Here is a 21112-nt window from a genome sequence, read left to right as displayed (position 1 = left end):
GTGGAGTCCGGGCAATTCTTCCTCCTGCCCGCTGAGCCGCGGAGCCCACTGCGTCTCTGCATCGCCGCGAGAATCTCCCAAACTTCGTTGGAACTGTCCCTCTGCTTCGGGGACTCCTCTGCGGGGAGATGGCAGCACTGCGCCAGACCACGGTGAGTTCTGCGACCTCACAGAAAGCAAAGGTGTCGGGGAACTTAAGCACCCACGGAGGTGGGACGCGCCGCTGGGCGGCGGAAGGGAACGGCTTCTGAGGGGGGACATTCATGACAGGACTCGAATGAGCTCGTAGTGACAGGTGAGAAGAGATTGGAGAAGTGTAGCAGGTCACCAGAATGGTTGCAATGGCAGCCAGACGTGAGGGTCCCATTGTTGGAGCGCGAGGGAGTGCAGAGCAGATTAGACTGAGGAAAGGAGATTCTTGACGGACTGAAGAGAGAACAGCCCTGAGTCCCTGCTCCGTCCTTCCTTCAGTCACTCAGTCAGTTTTCTGGATGCCCGTAGGGGGCAGGGGATGCAGGGACAGAAGGGGACAGGTTCATTGCTTTTCTCCAGGTTTTGGAGCATCTATTAAACGAATAAGATCGTCAAAAAAGAAAAAAATGTTTTATGGTAAATCTGGGGTGGTGGGGAGGAAGCTGATTCAGAACATACATTAGAAGATCCACAAAGCAGGGGCGCCTGGGTGGCTCAGTGGGTTAAGCTGCTGCCTTCGGCTCAGGTCATGATCTCAGGGTCCTGGGATTGAGTCCCGCATTGGGCTCTCTGCTCAGCAGGGAGCTTGCTTCCCTCTCTCTCTCTCTGGCTGCCTCTCTGTCTACTTGTGATTTCTCTCTGTCAAATAAATAAATCTTTAAAAAAAAAAAAAAAAGAAGATCCACAAAGCAAAACTTTTCTTTTGATGAATCTGGAAATGAGACATCAAATCCCTAATGTGAGTATTTATATAGCTTTAGTGAAAGAGAAGCTTAGAGGAAAATTTGTGGCCAAAGATGGTTATGTTATGGAGAAAAAATGGTGAAAAATAAATGAGTTGATAATTAACCTAAAAGTATTTGAAAAAGAATACTAAAATGAAACCCAAAGAAAATGAAAAGGAGAATATTTTAGAGAAAAAATAAACACCAAAAAATAGTAAAGTAGTAAAACAAAGCCAATAGTTACTTGAAAAGATTATTACTATAGATAATATTCTAATGAAATTGATTATAAAACAAGACAGTGCTTCTCAATGATGATTATGATGATGATTATAACCTCCCCCAGGAGCTTTTAAATTTTTTTTTTCCTTATAGACCCCCATGAAATCTTAATACCAAGAATTTACTGTATATTTCTTTACGTACTGTGCTTTGTAATTAAAAACCATAAGAAATATTTTCACCCTCTTGGGGCAATATGCTCCCTGTTGTGAATGCATAGGCTAAGGAATGATATGAGTAATATTAGCAATTAAAAAGATATACTACAGATAGAGCTGAAATAGAAAACTCAAACATATTCTGAACAACTTTATGCCAATACATGGAAACAAATGTCCAAATTCCTAGAAAAAAAAAAGGTATCTAAATGACTGATAAAAGAAATACAAGCACAAAATAAGCCAGTGTGTTCGTCTCCTCAGATTGCCATAACAAAGTACCACAAAAAAAAGTTCCTCCTCTTATGAAACCAGACCTATAGGATGAGAGCCAATTTCTAATGACCTCCTTTAACGTGAATCACTTCCTCATAGTATAGAGTACTATGTGACTGTAATGTGACATTATATATTAGATATATAGTTAAATAATAGTCACATTATTAGAGCTTCATAATATGAATTGAGGTTGGGGAACACAAATCAAGAATATATAATATATAATATATAATATATAATATATAATATATAATAATATATAATGTCCAGGAAACATTAAATAAATGATACCAGTAGTTTAAAAAATTCTCACAAAGAAAACACCAGACACAGATGATATTATACCAAATATACATGGAGCAGATTGTTAGGATCACATTGAAAGTATTTCCAAGATCTTGGAAAGAAAAGCAAAAACACACTAAGCACATTTTCTGAGGCTACTATTACCTAACAAACGAGTTAGGACAGCACAAAAATAGGAAATTACAGATCAGCCTCTCTCATGTACATAAATAAAAAAAAATTCTAAACAAATATTAAACTCAATCTAGCAGTATTTACAGAAATCATGGCCAAGTTGGGTTTATTTATAAAATATTAAAATTGGTTTTGTACACATTAATGTAGTTAATCATATTAATAAATTACTGGAAAAATTAAATCCATCACAAAACGGTCAGAAAAAGAACTTAGATAACTCATTAATGATTTGTAGCAAACTAAGAAGAGTAGTGAAACTGCCTAATTTGTTAGAAGATGTCCACCAAAAGAAGTATTCTTTCTAGGGGCGCCTGGGTGGCTCAGTGGGTTAAGCCGCTGCCTTCAGCTCAGGTCATGGTCTCAGGGTCCTGGGATCGAGTCCCACATCGGGCTCTCTGCTCAGCGGAGAGCCTGCTTCCCTCTCTCTCTCTCTGCCTGCCTTTCCATCTACTTGTGATTTCTCTCTGTCAAATAAATAAATAAAATCTTTAAAAAAAAAAAAAAGAAGTATTCTTTCTAAAATCAAGAATGCCTCTATCACATCTTCCAGTCAACATGTCATTAGAGAACTAGTCAGCACCATGTTTTTTGTTTTTTATAGAAACCCAAATGGCTCTACAGATATATTTTAGAATAAAAGAGTTTAGCAAGTTAGCTGAATAATCAATAAATTAATAAATGTGTCCACAACACCAATTAACAGTTTAAAAACTGTATTTTTTTAAAGATTTTATTTATTTATTTGACAGAGAGAGATCACAGTAGACAGAGAGGCAGGCAGAGAGAGAGAGGCAGGCTCCCTGCTGAGCAGAGAGCCCGATGTGGGACTCAATCCCAGGACCCTGAGATCATGACCTGAGCCGAAGGCAGAGGCTTAATCCACTGAGCCATTTATAATAGCAGCTATATGTATATGTATATGTATATGTATATGTATGTAAGTATATGTGTATATATGTATGCATGTGCATAAGCAGACATATATTGGTATATATACAGTATAGAAAGGCATGTGGCTAAATAGTTTAAGATGTTCGTAGGGAAGTTTATATGAAAGCGTTAAAAAAGACCAAACAGAGCTATTGCCATGTTCACCAATAGGTGAGGCTAGATGACAATTTCATTTTTTTTTTAATTTAAAAAAATTTTTTTATTTTATTTATTTTTTTAAAAATAGATGACAATTTCAAATCCTTTCAAATGTATCTATATATTTAATGTTATTGTAATCAAATATTAAGAGGGTTGGGGGGAGTGGAGAATTGATGATCTGATTCTAAGATTTACATGAAAGAACAAGTGGCTATAAGAAAAATAAGGTAGCTGATTTATCTTGCCCCTGCCAGAACTTGCTGTAGACCTCTGTATGCTAGATTAGTAACCAATGCCCTGTGTGTATCATATTTGGCCAGGCTGTCTTCTGATAACAACCCCCCAATCTGATCAGCTTAAGGCACAAATATTATTTTCTACCCATGTTTCTCACTCTCCCACATATATACAACCACCTCAGATTCCCAGGAGGGCACTACCATTGGGATTGCTGTTGGGTCCACCAGAATCATATCTAGATTCTTAAAGTGTCTGTCCAGAAGTGGCACATGTACTTCTGTTAACATTTCACTGGTGGAATCAAGTCCAAGCCTGTCCTTAATGTGGTAGGGAAGCACAGTTCTTCTCTACGAGAGGAAGGGACAGCAAGGAAAAATAATACAAACATCCACACTATAATAATTGAGATAGTGTGGTATTCACACTATCAATATAAACCAGTAGATAGATGCACGGAATGGATAAGAGAGCACAGATCCACATCCATACCTTCATGGGACTTGCAACACATCAGAGGTGACATGAAAATCATTCAGAAGAAAATAGAACAGTCAATAAATCGAAAAGGATGGTATTGAGACATACACATAAAGGGCTAGTATCCAAAATCTATAAAGAACTTATCAAACTTAACACCCAAAGAACAAATACTCCAATCAAGAAATGGGCAGAGGACATGAACAGACATTTCTGCAAAGAAGACATCCAGATGGCCAACAGACACATCAAAAAAATGTTCAACATCACTCATCATAATGGAAATACAAGTCAAAACCACAATGAGATACACCTCACACCAGTCAGAATGGCTAAAATTAACAAGTCAGGAAAGGACAGATGTTGGAGAGGATGCGGAGAAAGGGAACCCTCCTACACTGTTGGTGGAAATTCAAGCTGGTGCAACCACTCTGGAAAACAGAATGGAGTTTCCTCAAAAAGTTGAAAATAGAGCTACCCTATGACCCAGCAATCGCACTACTGGATATTTACCCTAAAGATACAAACATAGTGATCTGAGGGGGCACATACACCCAAATGTTTATAGAAGCAATGTCCACAATAGCCAAAATATGGAAAGAACCTAGATGTCCGTTAACAGATGAATGGATAAAGAAGATGTGGTATATATATACATTGGAATACTATGCAGCCATCAAAAGAAATGAAATCTTGCCATTTACAACAGTGTGGATGGAACTAGAGAGTATTATGCTGAGTGAAATAAGTCAATCAGAGAAAAACAATTATCATATGATCTCCCTGATATGAGGAGTTTGAGAGGCAGAGTGGGGTGTTTGGAGGGTAGAGAAGGGAAAAATGAAACAAGATGGGAGCAAGTGGGAGACAAACCGTAAGAGACTCTATATCTCACAAAACAAACTGAGGGTTGCTGGGGGGGGCGGGTATGGTGAGGGTGGTGGGGTTATGGACATTGGGGAGGATATGTGATATGGTGAGTGCTGTGAAGTGTGTAAGCCTGACGATTCAGACCTGTAACCCCTGGGGCAAATAATACATTATATGTTAATAAAAATAATTAATAAAAAAAGATGTTCCATGGTTTTAAATACCACTCCCAAAAAAGAAAACAAAACTGCCTTTTTATCACTTGTAATTTTTATATAATAAACATTGGAAGATCTATTTTAAACTTAGAAGGATATTTAGTATATATCATTCTTGTTTTGTGTATATAAAAAATGAAGAAAATAAAATCAGTTAATGAATTTCTAAATGCTTTTTACATTGCTTACTGACTTTTTGCAATCACTTTTGACTCAGAGTTGTCCATGCCTGTGTTTTTTCCATGAAGCACAGGCAAGCCATCCCCTCTCAGCCTTCTCTGCATTTCTGATCCACAGAACCTGTGCACATAGGAAATGGTTCTCTTGTATGTCATTACATTGGGGTGGTTTGTTACACAGCAGTACCTAACTGGAGTGTCCCTCATTCACAAAGGACTTTGGAATACTTGCACAAACCTTCTTGACCTTCTAGATCCTTCCATGTCCATGGGTGTTCACACCAATGACTATTATTGTACTCTAGTATCCCGGTTCCTGGACCTTCTCACCCACAGGGATGGCCTCATCTAAACCACCTCAGCTACCTGCTTTGAGTTACAAAAGGGCAGGGTCTTGAGGATTTGAATGGCCATCTGGAGGGTTTGGGATAAGGGAAAAATGGCAGCCTCGTCTTATCCCCCATTCAAAGATCCCATGACTCCCACATGGGGTTGTCAACAGGCAGGACACTGAGCAGAGCTGCAGGTCACAAAGTCACCATGCCAACCCTCCTGTCCATCATAAGGAACACCACAGGGAATTCTGCCTCTGTGGGGGCAGGGGAAGGGCCACTAAGGCAGTGGGGCCATCTTTCCAGAGCCAGCCATTGGCCTCTTCTGCCCAAAGGGCAGGTACCAGGTGGGGCTCTCAGAGCATCTTAGGGAAAGGGCTGGAGGGGACAAGGCCTCAGGGCACAGGGGTTGCGGGGAGACAGTGGGTGAGGCAGAGGCCTGTGGTGGTTGGGCATGGCCAGCACTAATCCCACTTCTGCTCCAGGAGAGAGTGGGGCCTCAGGGATAGCTAAGAAAATAGGGAGCAGCAGCATCTGCATCCCAGGCCCTGCACTTTCCCTGTTCCTGCTCCTGCTGCTGCCACTGCCATTGCTGAGCACAGGGAGCTTCCTGCACCACCTCCCAGGCTGAAGAAACTCCCACCAGGGCACCAGGTACTACAGGAGCAAGACAGAGAAGGTGAAAACCTGCGAGGGTGCCTTTGATCTCTACTTTATCCTGAACACGTAAGCAGCCCTCCCACCCTGATCTGGGGTGCCCCTCAGGGCATTTCTGACCCCATGGTCACTGCTGGCATGAAGGTGTTCAAGGAGACCCCAGCCTCTGGGAAAGGGGAGGTGGTAAAATTCTTGACAGACCTAACATAAAACCCTCTTTAAGCACCTTATTCCTGAGATAGAAGGAAAGCCCCAAGAATTTGTTCCCTGAGACTCTTCCTTTTAGAAAGGAAAAAAGGCCACCATAGAGTTTCTGGGTGGCTCTCAGTCCCTCCATCAGCATGGCCTGGTTCTGTAATGTGAATGCCCTTAAACAGTCGGAGGGGAGGTGATTGCTAGAAGCTCCTCCTCAGCACTTGTTAGAAGCTATCTATGGGTCTGGGCTTTTGTCTGTTGTTTTATACCCAAATGAGTTCTGTTTTTATAGGACCACAGAGATTGACATGTTGCTTCCATTGGGCATTCTTATAGTATCACTGATTGGGAAGTTCTTTGCTTTCCTGCTGCTAAGTGTTTTCCTTCTTTCTTTGACAACTTGGAGACCACTTTTCTGAAAGTGTGTACTTTCAGAATAATTTGATCTGACCAGGTTTTGTCCGAGGCAGCTGTGCTATGCATTAGACAATTTGTGGCCCTTAAGAAGGAAAGAAGGTGGATCTTCATGCTTGGAGAGATTGCAAACATTACCTTGGTTCCGTTTTCAACTTCTCTAATAGGTTGAGAATGAACTTTACTAAATCTACAGTAACAGTAACATGACTGTCAATAAAATGTTAAAGCACTTTTTTATTTCCAGAGCCCATTTTACTGCACTTTTGTCATTCTCAAAGCCATACTGGGAGGAAAAAAGCATCCTGGGATGTAGAGTAGGGAAGGTATTTGCATTTTTGATCTCCTAGAAAGGTGGGAGGCATCTAGAGGTTTGAAGTAGCTTCCTGCATGCCCTTGCAGCATCTTAGGCTGTACTGCCTCTGATTCCTTCTATTCTCCATGGAGGCTACTGACTGGGGAGATGTATGCCCGGTCCACTAGCATTTAAGGAAAGCCAGCAGAGGTGGAAGCTACTGTGCCCACTGAATAAGTCCCTTCACACTGTCCCATGGAGGGACTTCTGAGTTGTCCTGAGCAGATTGTGCCTCATTGGTACCTGGCATAGCCCAAAGGGATGGTGGTTTCTCACTTGGGCATTGGGGCTGGGGTATGGATGGGAATTGTAAGGAAATGAAGTTTCCCTTTCTGTCAGTTTTTGCAGAGAATAGCATTGAGTCCAAAGGGCTCCCTCTGGTGCCATCCTGTTACAGTGCCCCAGTCCAAACCTCTCTTTCTGCTATTATGCCCAATGTGGGCACAGTCCAACCCTGCAATAGATATGAAGGGCTCTTGGCACAGGTAGAATATAAAACAATATTAATTGAGCACTTTTTGTATGCCAGGCAATGTGTTGACCACTTTAAGCCTCCTCCTGCTTGGAGGAGCAAGATCTATTTTTCTATTTGGGGTAATGCAACAGATTCTGGAGAGTCAAGTGATTTTCTCAGTATCATTTAAGCTAGTTTGCTGCACAACATTAAACAATAGGGGTTGGTCTCTTCTCCTCTCTCCCAAAGAAGGTGTGAGGTGGGGGAGTGAGAAGGCATTCTAAAGAGGTGGTCAGAAAAGGCAGGGCTGATAGGACTATGAGGAGGTTTGGTGTGGGGACCATGTTTTTGAGCAGAGGAGAAGTATGTGATTAGAACCTGTTCTAAAAGGATCATAGTTTGTGGACACAAAGACAGCAGTAAGGAGCTGGTGCAGAGGTCCACAGGTGACCTGATAATGGTATAGACCAATAAGGTAGGGGTGATAATGATAAATGGTCAGATTCTACATTTAATTTGAAACTAGAGTTCACAGGAATCCAGACAGATTGGATGGGGGAGACCAAGTATGGCTCTAGACTGGGGGTAAGAGTAAGGTAGGAAAACAGCTTCATCACTGAATCTTCCTCACAACTGTAGATAAATGTAATTATCCCTATTTTATTGATGAGGGAGGGAGGCTTCTCAGGGCAGGGAATTAGGCCCTTAGGTTTGGCATTGCCTGATTCAGATCCCTCAAAGAGAGAGACATGGAACCAGAACTGACACTCCGAAATGTCTGATTCCAAAGCCCATTTCAAAGACTTCAAGGCTGGGTAAATTTCTGAGAATACGTGTGCTCATCTTAAATATAAAAGGAATCTGTCACCTGTAGGAAGGTCTTGAAGGTTTGCTTCCAGTTTATTCATTGGATTCCTTATTTATTTGGTCATTCATTAGACTGAAAAGGATGAAAATGAGTGACTGTCCCAGTGTGCCTGCCTTATTGGTATGTGAAAGCCAGGGAGCTCCAGGCAGAGGGAGTGGACTTTGCAAAGACCTGAGCTTTGAGGCTCTCAGGGGATCCCAGAGGATCCAAGTGTAAGGAGAAAGAGGGTGAAGGAAGAAGACAGGCTGATGGGGGTGGGAGTGGTACTTAACCTTAAGCTGAAGGAGGAGGTGTGTACTTCACCTTAAGGGTAACTGGGAGTTCATGGAAGGAGGGCTCTTATCAGACGAGAGATGGATCAGATCTGTTTTTGTTAGAGCCAGTTGGCTTCCTTGGGGAGCATGGGTAAGAAAGAGTGAAGGATGGAAGTAACAGCTGTAGTGTAAAGGGGAAGGTCTTGGGAGTTCCCAGGAGGCCTGAAAGGCTAGGGAAAAATGGTTAGGATCCCAGGGCAGATGTGTCCCGTGAAAGGAGAATGGATGGACTGACCCCAAGACAGCTCCTGCCTGTGTGGTATGGATGTGGAAAGAGAAGCTGATGTAGAGGGGAGAAGCAGAGCTTCAAGATCCATTCATTCTAAGGACATTGGAATTCTAGACATTGTCACTGTGGGCGCATTGGGGATGGGAGAGGAGCTCACAGCCACCTTCCTTGGTGTTAAAAGATAAACTGAGACATTACATTTCTCCTCATCTGCATCCAAAGTTAGCAAAGCTGGATCCTTAAATGATGCCCATTCCTTCCTCCCTCCCTCCCCTCCCTTTCTTTCTTGTTTTTGGGTTTTTTGTTTGTTTGTTTTAAGTTTAAATTCAATTAGCCAACAGATAGCACATCATTAGTTTTTGACATAGCGTTCTATGATTCATTAGTTACATGTAACACCCAGTGCTCATCACATCACATGCCCTCCTTTAGGAGCTCACAGAGTTCCAGTGGTGGAATCAGTTAGCAGGCAGTACTTATACCACTCCTTGCTCTCTACCCAGGAATATGGGAACCCTTCTTCCTTTTTTTTTTTTATTTATTTATTTGACAGAGAAAGAAGTCATAAGTAGGCAGAGCAGTTGGCAGAGAGAGAGGGGAAGAACAGGCTCCCTGCTGAGCAGAGAGCCCAATGCAGGGCTCAATACCAGGACCCTGAGATCATGACCTGAGCCAAAGGCAGAGGCTTAACCCACTGAGCCACCCAGGTGCCCCGGGAACCCTTCTTCCAAGCAAAGTCTGGGGGAAGACAGAGCATTTTTAATCATCTCTCTAGGTCACTTGCTCCACCTGACCCCTCTTATGTGGTGGTAATGCAGTTCCTACTTGCAGGAAATTATGACAAGCCTTAAGCCTCCAGTTCCCTGGTGGTATCAGTTACCAAGCCCAGAGAATTTTCAGCACCATGAACAGCACCCTATTGCTGTCTGCTGTCTGCTGCCTGCTGCTATCCCGCACCTGGTGTTCTGTTAGACCCCCATCCCAGAGGTCCTTTTTTCTGTAGTCCTTCGCTGACTCTGGCCAGTGACTGGACCCACCACTTTGGCAAGAATCCCTCCACAGAACTGGTTTCTTTATGCCTATCAGTTCGGGATCTCCATGATCTAAGCTTCACATAAGAGGGCCAGGAACAGATCAGAACCCTGCTGCTTGCTGTTACAGCCTTCCCTACATCTTTCCTCCACCTTCCCTTCACTTCTAGTCATTTGGCAACTTCTACCTTACTTTTAAATCACAGTGTGATTTAAAATACAGTTGAATTTTGAGGGGAGGTAAATTTATATGTGAATTTTCAACTCCACAAGGGGTTGGCACTCCTAACACCCATGTTGTACAAAGGCCAACAGTATTCCATTTTTGTTGTAAAAAATTTGCTTTAGCAAAATGCTATGTTATAGATAGATTAAAAGAAAAGAGAAATGATGCTTCTTAACTCTGGAAAACAAAATGTAGACAAAACAGCAATGTTTCAAAGTCTTACAAAATTATAATCATCCTTATCAGTTCTTTCAGTCCTGTGTACTTAATTCTTGTTAACAGTTTTATGAATCTATAATTCTCTCAATTAGAGTTAAAAAAAATTCTTGTAGTATAACCAGCTGAAAGTATGTTCTTAAAGTTATCAAAAACCTGTATTCGTGGGTGTCTGGGTGGCTCAGTGGGTTAGCCTCTGCCTTTAGCTCAGGTCATGATCTCAGGGTCCCGGGATGGAGCCCTGCATTGGGCTCTCTGCTCAGCAGGGAGCCTGCTTCCCCCTCTCTCTCTACCTGTTTCCCTGCCTACTTGTGATCTCTGTCTGTCAAATAAATAAATAAAATCTTTAAGAAAAAGAAAACCTGTATTTGTCAGTCCCTTTCATGAATCTCTTTGAAGAGGAAGCACTTTTGCAAAAGCATTAAAGTAAAACAATAACTGTAAATGTCAAAAGACTTAAAGGTAGCCAATTGGAAAGATTTCATGAGAGTCTGTTACAATGAAATTGACAAGAAAATTTTATTTTTTCTGACAAACATTTTAAGATAATAATTAAAATTATGACTGATAACATTATACCAACACATATCAGATTTCTAGAAATGTCATACAATTTCTGGAACACATATCAGTAACATATATCCATACAAATATAACCTAAAGAAGGTTTAGCATCACTTATTATTTGACAATGTTTCCCATGTAATTTGACATGTTAAATTAACCTAATTAGTCTAACATGTATCTTTTATAAAGAGAGAAAAAATCTTTTGAGATGTTCCAGGGACATTCTTATATATATCAAAGTTAATTCAAGATCAAAAGGACTTCATTTAGAATTTCTATGGGAAGTTTATAAAAAATATCAAAAGGTGATCTGGGTTAGCTATTCAACAAAAGTGACAAAGATTTCTAAGGCAAACTTAAAAAGTTACATAGTTGCTAAAAAAAAAGTTTAGCTCTTTTAATAGAGAAGGCTCAGTACCCCAAATAATCAAAGACCTGATAATGACAACATGAAGCACAAGAAATTATTCTGGTAAGATGAAATATATTTGCTTTCAAAATAGATTACAGGGTAAATAACAACCTTTCTTAATCTCTTATTAAGAGCACACCAATAGTTTAAGAAAACTTTCTGTTCAACAAAAGAAAGAATTACATTTTAATTTTGCATAGGTATACCATTATTTTTAAAACCCAACAATAAATTCATTCATTTTTCATCAGCTTTACTAAATAATATTTTATCTTGCTTTCTGCTTTCTACTTCCATTTGGTTTTTATCTTCTATTCCTTTTTTTTCCATTCTAAAATGACCATCCTCTTTAGAACAAATTTACTTTATTTTCCCTTAACAAAAGTTCGTTTTCATATCTCATACCTTTTCTTAACAAAAATACTTTCTGTTCTCCCAGTAGAGAGTCATTTGTCTTATGATTTCTAGTAGTTTTAATTGCATATATTAATTAAAATTATTAGCCCTTGGAAACTTTAGTTACTAGTGAAAACTGAAAGGTGAGCTATTATGTACTCTTCTCCCAAGATTCTGAAGATTGGCAAATTTATGAATACATTTCATAATTTCTGGAAGTATATTCTTCCTCACTATAAACTTTTCAGTGTTGCATACAACATGTTTATTAAACCCAAATAGCTTTAGTTCCTCTGTAATAAAAGACCAATGTAGATAAACTTATGTTGAGTAATTAATATTTCCATGTTTTATCTTACTTGGAAATTGATGTAGTCATTACTGGAGGAAAAAGGAAGGGCCTCCTTGTGGGTTTCTTTAATTCATATGACATGGGAAAGACATGACTTGTCATAGATCCAGAAAAAGAGTCTAGGCTAGGCATCCAACTGTTTCACCTTTTGTCATCAGCCGGATCTTGACCAAAACACTTAGTGAACCTCATTTGCGAATCATAAATTTGAATTAGTACAGAACTATAGATTATGTATGTTGGACTGCAAAGATCTTTGAACCCTGGGCTGGTAGAGCACATTTAAGAACTTCTCATCTAGACAGAGGGGATATCATAAGGCTCCACCCCCATTCAGCATCTTCACTATCCAGGAACTAAGGTGGGAGCTGATGAGTAAGAAATGGAAAATAGGGAGAGGAAGGATCTGTGGCTTTCCTTGCTGGTCAGCGCATGATGGCAACAGAACATCAGTGTCCCAGGTCTATTCCTATCTCTCCTCTTGCAGTGGTCTTCGAATAGGCCTTTCATGTCCAGAGTGGCTCAGCTTTGAAGGATGGAGGAAAATAAAATTGTCTGAGTAGCACATCCTTCTTGGCCTGAGGTGTAGTCCCCTATTGGGAATGTCTCTCCTGCTCTGTGAGTGCTGGAAACCATGAAGGTGTGAGAAGAATTTGTGTGTATCATGAGGGATGGTTGGCAGGTCAGACTTAGGGTTACAATGGATCCCCAATCTAAGGAGGTATGTAAGGGTAGCCTGATACCCAAGAATCCAGAATACAGCAGAGGATTACAGGACTGGCTTGGGCTACCTTCTGAGGCTGTATCTGTTGGTTCAAAAAGGTATATAATAGAATGCAGTGCCAAAAGCCCTGCCTTGCACCCCACTATACAACTTTAAAGAATAGATGAGGAGCATATGGCTGTTAATAGCTATTCCAAAGGAAAATGGGGAACCAAGAGAGCTAACATGTCAGAATCAGAATGTGTTTTCCAGCAAATGTATCCTCCTTCATTTCTTGTCCACCTACTGTAACCACCTACCATAACCAAACCAACCATCCTGGTTTGCCACCCAAAGTCCTTCCTCCCTGGAACTCACATGGTCCCAAGCATATGGGTCTGGTTATTCAACATTCCCACCATTCACACTGATGAAAATCACCACCAGGGTGACCTAAAGAGGTCACCAAGGGTGCGTGGCAGACTTCAGTTATGTGGGATAAAGAGGACTTGCTAAAGGAGCTATGGGAGGTATTGGGCAGAAACTTCCCACCCAATGTATATGCCTCTTCTGTCTGACTCAAGTCTTTGTTTTTAGGTCAGAGAGTGTGAACAACAATTGGATGATGCAGTGAAGAAGTTTCCAAAGTAAGGCTCTCCATGCTGCAGGGTATTTTCCTCTGCCAGGAAGATACACAGCTGCTTAGATTCAGTGGACATGGGAGTCCCTCAGGCCAAAAGCACAGTGCTCACAATGGTGTTCTGAAACAGGAAAGAGGGAAAGTCAAATTGTCCATTGCTTCTCAGCAGATTTTGCTGGCTCTTGCCTGAGAGGCGAAATTAAAGGAGACATAGTCTACTTCTGAGAACCTTACCAGCTTGGAAAGGAAGTTAAAGCACACTGACCAGTAGTTCAGTAACTGAACACCTGGTTAAATGATACCAATGGCCAAGAGAAAGGGACAAAAGTCTTACACGGCAATATAAAGGTAAAAGCAAGAATTCCTAGAGGAAAAAGTCAAGGATAATTACCTAGAATATGTGGAAATTTGAACTAGACCTTGAAGAATGGGGAAAGCCAAAGTAACAGGAACCATTAAGAAGATGTCTTGTGGAAGAAATGGTAGAATATGTTTAGTCAGGAGAAGACTTGAAGATGAGGCTGGACCAGTCAACTTGGAGCCAAGAGTATAGGGGCTCTTAATGCCAAGCCACAGGGCTTGAATTTCCTGCTGGAAATTCCTACTTCCTATAGAAAGTATAGGATTCTTGAGTAGGGGTCTCACATGATCAAGGATGTGCTTCATAAAAAGAAGTCTGTTACTAAGTGGATAAAATTAGTTGGAAAGGAAGGGATGTATATAAATGGCTTCCAAGAAAGAGAATAATTTCTTTGGCAAGAGAAGGAGATGAAGAAGGAGTTAGGAGGGAAGGGAATGAAGGTCCAAAGAATGTTAAAGTAGAAGAGAAGACAGGGGCGAGCTCCACATGCAGGAATGTGAAGGTGTTTATCTCCTTGTGATATGTTGTGTATATGCCTCTTTGTGTGTGTGTGTATGTGCATGTGCATGTGTGTGTGGAATACATTCTTTAAGAATGTAAGAAGGGAGCAGGATGCCATCTTGGCATTCTATTCTGAGGAGGTGACACATCTTACCAGCCTCAAAGTTTTTCACTACATTTGTGGGAACTTCCAGTGTTTGGGAAATGGACCTGAAATCAGAAGAGTTATAGTGGGAACTGTAGAAACTGACATAGACTGCCTCTCACTGGCTGCAGTGAAACTTTTTTGGGGGGGGTGGTTTGGGGTGTTTTTTTTGTTTTGTTTTGTTTTTTGTTTTTAGCTTTATTGGCATCATTTTGAGCCTGTGTTGATGGCTTCTCACAAGCACATGCTTCCTCCCTAGCTTGAAAATGCGGATGCCCTTCACTACCTACTCCACACAGGGCCACACCCTTATGGAGCTCACCTCAGACAGGTAAGCACTGATTGGATCCCCCATGGCAGACATGAAGAGCAGAGTCTCAGGGACAGCCAGGAAGGTGAATTATTCCCTGAAGCCACATTGGAAAGGCCAATGGAGTGCAGGCTGCTCTGGCTTGAGGTCCACTCATTGTGCACCCTGACTCCCAGATCTGGCTCCCTAGCCTTCTCTGAGCCCTGGCTTCACTGACATTGGCAGATGATATGTTGCTAGACCATCTCCACCACTCTAAGCCCTGACCTAGAGCTGTCCTGAATGCTTTCCTCCATGCTATTTGATTTTTGAAGAATGTGCTATATGTGAGGACTCCTAGGATTGTATGGAGCAGATGTGCAGGTACTTTATGAACAGTGACCTGTGTTGTGTATCACTCTCTGCCCTGGTCCAGTGTGGGAGGAGGGGTGGATGGGAGACAGATCAGACACAGGAAGGAAGGGATGGGCAGCATCGAAGTATCGATGTTTTCAGTGGAGGGGTTTTGCTCCCTTGGTGGGTCTGAGACAAGAGAGCACATGAGTAGGGTTCTGAGCACAAGGCTGGGATAGGGCACTTGAGAAAGGCATGATGTGCCTGCATCCTAGGTGGACCATGGTGGGCCCAGCAGTTTACCAAAAGTCTGAAAGTGGAAAATTATGGTGGTTAAGATTCTCATGAACACAAATGGCTGAAACCTAATTTAGAGAGGGGGGATACATAAAAAGAGGCTGAGCACCCTTAGAACTGGATGGACACAGGATTTGGAACATAGAGCCGCCATTCAATACCATGGAGACCAATCAGGAGCAGCAGAGTGCTGATGTCAGTGCATGGAAACAGCACTCCCATGTCTGACTCCAGGAGAAGCAGGGCGTGGGCTGGCTGCTCCAAGCATTAGTGGAGGCATGGATTTGTGCATATGTGTGGTTACGTGTTTAGAACAGATAGACCTGAGTGCATATGAGGTGGAAGAAAGCATGTTCATTGGGGGTGATGCTGGCAGGTGGCAGAGAGATGCAAGACTACTGGGCATGGGGCTCTGGTGGAAGGGCCGTCCTTTGGGGAGGGAAAGGCTTCTGCCTTCTCCAAGGTGAGAGTCTCAGGGCCCAGATGTGAGAAGCTGTGTGGGGGCTTAAGGAAGACCTCCTGGTCCTCTCTGGACAGTGAATATAGTGACATCTTCCCCAAATGAAGGTACAGGAGTATCAGTATGCCCAGAAGAGTGGAAATGATGAGTAATTATGTTTTGGCAAGGGAGTAATACCTTAAGAGGAGTCTGTCTGAGGGTGATAAGAGCCTGTATTCCTTCCAAGTTCAGAGCTAGGAGTAGGGCTGGAGAGGCAACACTTCCTTGGGGGCATTGGGGAAAGCAAGTGTATGCCTGGCCAGGGGGCTCCTAGGCCAGAGATTAAGAAGGGATGAGAGTTACCCCATATTTGAGGGTTCAGGAAAAAAAAATCCAAAATATGGCAAGAAGAAGGAGAATGATTCTGCTGGGCTGGGTAGTGCCTGGTGTGGCCTCTACTGGCCTCAGGTCCCAGGCCTCACCTCCTGGGTTGGGTGGGCTGGGCAGGGCTGGACCTGGGGCTCTTAAGTCTCCCCCACAGCAACATCTGCACTTCCCACAGTGAGAAGCCTTCTCAGGGTCCACACTCTCCTAGACTGGCTGTGCCAGTCCAGATTGTCACATGGGATTGGCCTGAACCTAAACACCTAGCCCCTCCTATGTCCCCATCCCACCTATGAGATCTGCCTTCACAGCAGTTGTCTGGCCACAGACCCGTGGCTGCCAGGGGATCACTCCTCAGGGCCACTTCCCCAGGCTTTGGCCTTTTTCTTCAGGAGTACATGAGCTCAGGAGCCCCAGTGTACTCACAAAGCATCTTGCTACTTCCTTTAGCACCAGTCCAGAAGGGAAAGAACCTTGGGGGTACTGGGTCAACCTCAGGGGTCTGTGGCAAGGGAGGATGGGACAGAGCAGGAGCATCAATCAGAAGGATGACTTTCCCAAACTCAGCCTTACATGTTGGAGGACAGTGTGCCTTCCTGAGGGACCTAGTAACTTCTAGCATCCCTGCCCATCACATTGTGAGTAGGATTCACAGTGACACCTCCATGGTTGTGCCCCATATTGACCGTGGATGGTCAAGGCAAGGCCTTGGGGGTCCCCGAGGTCTGTGTGCCTGACACAGTGATGAGTGCAGAGAAAGCCAGGCCATACCCATGGGACTAGCAAAGCAGCATCCCCCACCCTATGCTCACCCGAATGGAGACAGTGGAGGCCTGAGCATGGCCTGTCAATAGCAAGGACAGGGGGCTGAACGTCATGACCCAGCTAATTGACTTATGTCCTGTCCCAGCCAGCCAGACATGTACACACTGCACAGTGGCTCCAGAACGGCTTGGGGCTGCCTTTAATATCAAGACCAAATTACACTTCAACCACTTTTCTGATTTTTTTTTTTTTTTTTTTTTTTAGAAATGAAATAAGTGATGGGCTCACTAAACTCCAGAATATAGTGCCTACCAGAGCCACAAATATGCAGGAAGGATTTAAAAAGGTACCGAATCTAGAGTTCTGATGACTTCTGCTTTATGGAGTTTTTAGAGTATTCCTGGGTCCTCCCACTGTCCTCCCCCAATACTCTTTCATTTCCTTACAGGCAAATGAGCATATTGAACAAGAAAATGCTAAAGGTAAATTGCCTGTTGACTTCACTATGGGCAGGTTTGGGGGCAGAGCAGGCCTGGGCCTCAGGGAGGTCTGGTGCAGACCCTGGTCAGCCCCTTACTATCACTGACTCTTGGAGCAAGGTTCTGTCCTCTCTGGACCATGGCTCCCTCCTCTGTGCATTGAAAATGAAAACCATCCCTAGTGATGTGTCTCAGAGTAATATGAGGCCATATGTGTACCTTCTAAGTTCTTGGTAACTGAGAGGTGCTTGAACTATATACTTGGGATGCCTGAACAAGAAAACGGAAAAGCCAGGGGACCTAGAGCAGACAAGATTCCATTTCCCGAAAAAAGTGATGGATTCCCCCCTTGCTGCCCACACTTTGTCTCCATTACATTTCTGGTCCTGGCTCTTTTCCCTTCCTTTCCTTCCCTTTGGCTGATATCATCCTGCGACTGTGTTTCCAACACTGGGAAAGGCTGTGCTCTGCCCAGACCATCTTCATCTAACATCCTGGCTAAGGCTCCTTTTCCTTCCAGATCTGGCCTTCTAGTCCTCCAGATGATTGTGATGGCAGGTGCTGAGGTCTTGGCACTTTTCACTTGGAGAAGGAGGTACGGGGAGCAGTGTTGTGGCTCCAGCAGCCTGCAAAGCCTCATTTTCTATGCCCCTACCAATGGAGTCACTCCCCATTTCTCCTGCAGGCAACAGTGCTGCCAGTCTGATATTGTTCTGAACACAGGACCACTGACGCAAAAGGCATTTGAGGAGGGGCGCCTGGGTGGCTCAGTGGGTTAAGGCCTCTGCCTTCGGCCCAGGTCATGATCCCAGGGTCCTGGGATCGAGCCCTGCGCCGGGCTCTCTGCTCAGTGCAGAGCCTGCTTCTCTCTCTCTCTCTGCCTGCCTCTCTGCCTACTTGTGTTCCCTGTCAAATGAATAAATAAAATCTTTAAAAAAAAAAAAAGGCATTTGAGGAGACTAAGTCTGAAGTGAGTCCAACCAGTTGTTACCAGCATTTTGTTCCATGTATTTGGTACTTTGTACTCAAAGGGTTCATTCTCTTAGGCTGAGAAGGCTCGAGATATGGGTGCCAAAGTTTATTGCATGAGTGTCATATGTGCATGTAACACAGTTGTACAGAAACAGTTTGGGCATATGAGTGTGCATGGAGCATAGTAGTACAGCTATGTTTCACTGGAGTGTGCATGTCAAGCATGGGTTGTGGTGTGATGATATCCTTAATAACTGTTTCCCCATTATTATAGAGATATAATTGACACATACCTGTGTATAAGTTTAAGGTATTCCATGTAAAGACTTGACATGCATATATCGTGAAATGATTACCACAATAAGAACAGTGTCATTACTTTTTAAATCTCACAGTCAAAAGTTTATACATAACAAGAAAAGATATATTTAAAAACCTTCAACAGAACACTGTAAAATGAAATCTGAGAATATATAAAAAGCACAGCACATCAAGAAGAATTAGAGACAACTCCCACAATACAAGTCCGATTCAGTATGTAAAGCATCAGTGTAACTTACCACATCAGCAACGTGCAGAAGAGAAACATTATATCAATGGATGACTAAAGAATTGGACACATTTCAATGGCCAGGGTCATACTGGGAACACAGCCAGACAGAAGGCATCCATAGAAATACAGCTAACATCTCATCCAGTGGTTATATGGGGAACTCCTCTCCCTCACATCTGGAACTTCACAAGGGTGCCCTCTCCCCATCCAGGGGTCTCTGTGTCAGTCTGGTGAGAACTCCTATGCAGTGACTACTGGGACAGAAGCCCCCTCTCTGTAATGGGCTCTGTGTGTGCCCACTGGGGATCAGTACAGCGGAAGTGGAGGGAGAAGCACATTTCTTCCACTGCTAACAGCACTGAGCTGGATCTAGCCATATGCAGACCCAGAGGCCTGCTCTGGCCTCTGCATTCCTAACTGTAGGGGCATACTGCCACAGACCATGAGGTCAGACAGACCTGTGTTCACATCTGGTTGTGCTGCCCATGAAATGCCACCCGGAACAAACCACTGAACATCTGTGAGCTCCCGTCTTGTCTCCCAGAAGTAGCAATAACACCCATGAGCAGATGTGAGACGGAAGGCCAGGGGATTTTATGAGGACTGGCACAGGGTCTAGAAGTTGGTCAGCCCTAAGCAGGAGTAGTGGTACTAATATTCCCATGATCATGGTGCCCCTGACCCCAGAGCTGAGGCCATGTGTGGAGGGTGTGGGGAAATCATCCCGGATGAAAGCATCTCCAGCCAAATAAGCTGTGGGCCCGCAACTCTCTGATTCCTCCTGTCTTCTGCACCAACCTGCTACACGAGGAGGGAGGTGGGCAAGAGACCCCACACAAGTAGGCTCTTCTGGTTTAAAGCACTGAGCTGTGTAGCTGACCTGACAGCTTCGTTTCTCTGATTATGTCCCCTGGACACGCACAGGCCATGGCGTCGCAGCAGCCTGTCAAACTGCAGGTGCAAATGGCAGTCATCGTCCGTCCCCCATGGTGGCCAGGCCGGGGTGACAGGTGCCTGCCGCACACCCACTGACAGCTTAACTCAGCATTCCTGTTCTGACCTTTTCAATTGTTGCCCTCTTGAGGAAGCTGCCACAACGTGACAGTCACTGAGAGGCCAAGCTCAAGGCAGGATCCTGGACCCCAAATGAAATCAAAGGAGGCATTTCATCAGGCTGTCAGTTGAAATAAATCAGTGGGTCAGGGAGCCTTGGGAAGCAGACAGAGGACGAGCATGAGACTCAGGACCTTTTCAGCCCCTCAGGGTGCTCTCCAGGGTGAGGCAGAGGCCTCTGCTAGCCTTCCTGCCTTTATGTCTGGTCCCCAGCCCATCCTCAGCTCAGTGCCCTCTGGCCCTGTGTGGGTGTTTGGTGTTAGTGTGACTTGTGTTGAGTGCTGGTCTTTGCATGGTGAATAAATCCCATGGCCAGAGCACCTAGAAAAGCTGGCAGGGTGAGCACAGACTCAGTTTCTCCACTGTGGTGGCTCAGGCTGGCATCTCCTACACAGGGCCCGAGGGCACTGAGCAAGCCTCTTCCCAAACCCCAGCCTGTCCTGAGAGTGTGAGGTCCCTAGCCCCCATCAAGGCCAGGCAGGTCCTCCCTCAGCTCTAAGGCTGGGGCACGGGGTGACACTGGGCTTTCTGCAAGCCCCTCTGTCCACTTTCCCGGGTTCAGTCTACCCCTTCCTTGAGGCCTCACTCCCAGGAGTCTGCCCCTTGCCCCTTCCCTGATTCACTGGCCCCTCTGGATTCACACAGCCCTTGGTCTGTCCCTCTCATTAGTCACTTGTCACTTTGTACCTGCCTTGACTTTGCCTTGGCTGTGTCACCATTTATTTTTACCATTCAGTACTTTGATATTTTCTTGGACTTTGTGAAGGAAATTTCCAAACCTACAGCAAAGTGGAAACACCAGTACAAGAAACAGCCCCATCTCTACTACCTGGGTTTTACAGTTCATATTTAATATCTGACCATATTTCATTATAATTTTGTCTATCTAGTGCTCTCTCTCTGT

At 43.7% G+C, this 21112-nt stretch overlaps 1 protein-coding gene across 3 annotated transcripts; it reads left to right on the top strand.

Moving 5' to 3' along the window:
• Positions 1 to 8: 8 nt before the first annotated feature.
• On the top strand, positions 9 to 18441 carry LOC309859512 (anthrax toxin receptor-like). Of its 3 annotated transcripts, XR_014308743.1 has the most exons (7): positions 5787 to 5874; positions 6013 to 6253; positions 13514 to 13563; positions 14823 to 14894; positions 17356 to 17437; positions 17540 to 17573; positions 18091 to 18441. XR_014308743.1 is itself a non-coding variant. In XM_082720235.1 (6 exons), the coding sequence occupies exons 1-6, from the start codon at positions 129 to 131 to the stop codon at positions 18102 to 18104; spliced, it is 276 nt and encodes a 91-aa protein (XP_082576361.1). In that variant the 5' UTR covers positions 9 to 128; the 3' UTR covers positions 18105 to 18441. The 3 variants fall into 3 exon arrangements, 1 of the variants encoding a protein (XP_082576361.1); XM_082720235.1 differs by lacking the exons at positions 5787 to 5874; positions 6013 to 6253 and adding an exon at positions 9 to 152; XR_014308742.1 differs by lacking the exons at positions 5787 to 5874; positions 6013 to 6253; positions 13514 to 13563 and adding an exon at positions 9 to 152.
• Positions 18442 to 21112: the final 2671 nt, after the last annotated feature.

Source organism: Mustela nivalis, assembly GCF_964662115.1.
Source record: "Mustela nivalis genome assembly, chromosome: 2".
In the NCBI taxonomy this organism is placed as follows: domain Eukaryota; kingdom Metazoa; phylum Chordata; class Mammalia; order Carnivora; family Mustelidae; genus Mustela; species Mustela nivalis.
This window is presented reverse-complemented; position numbering and strand designations above follow the sequence as displayed.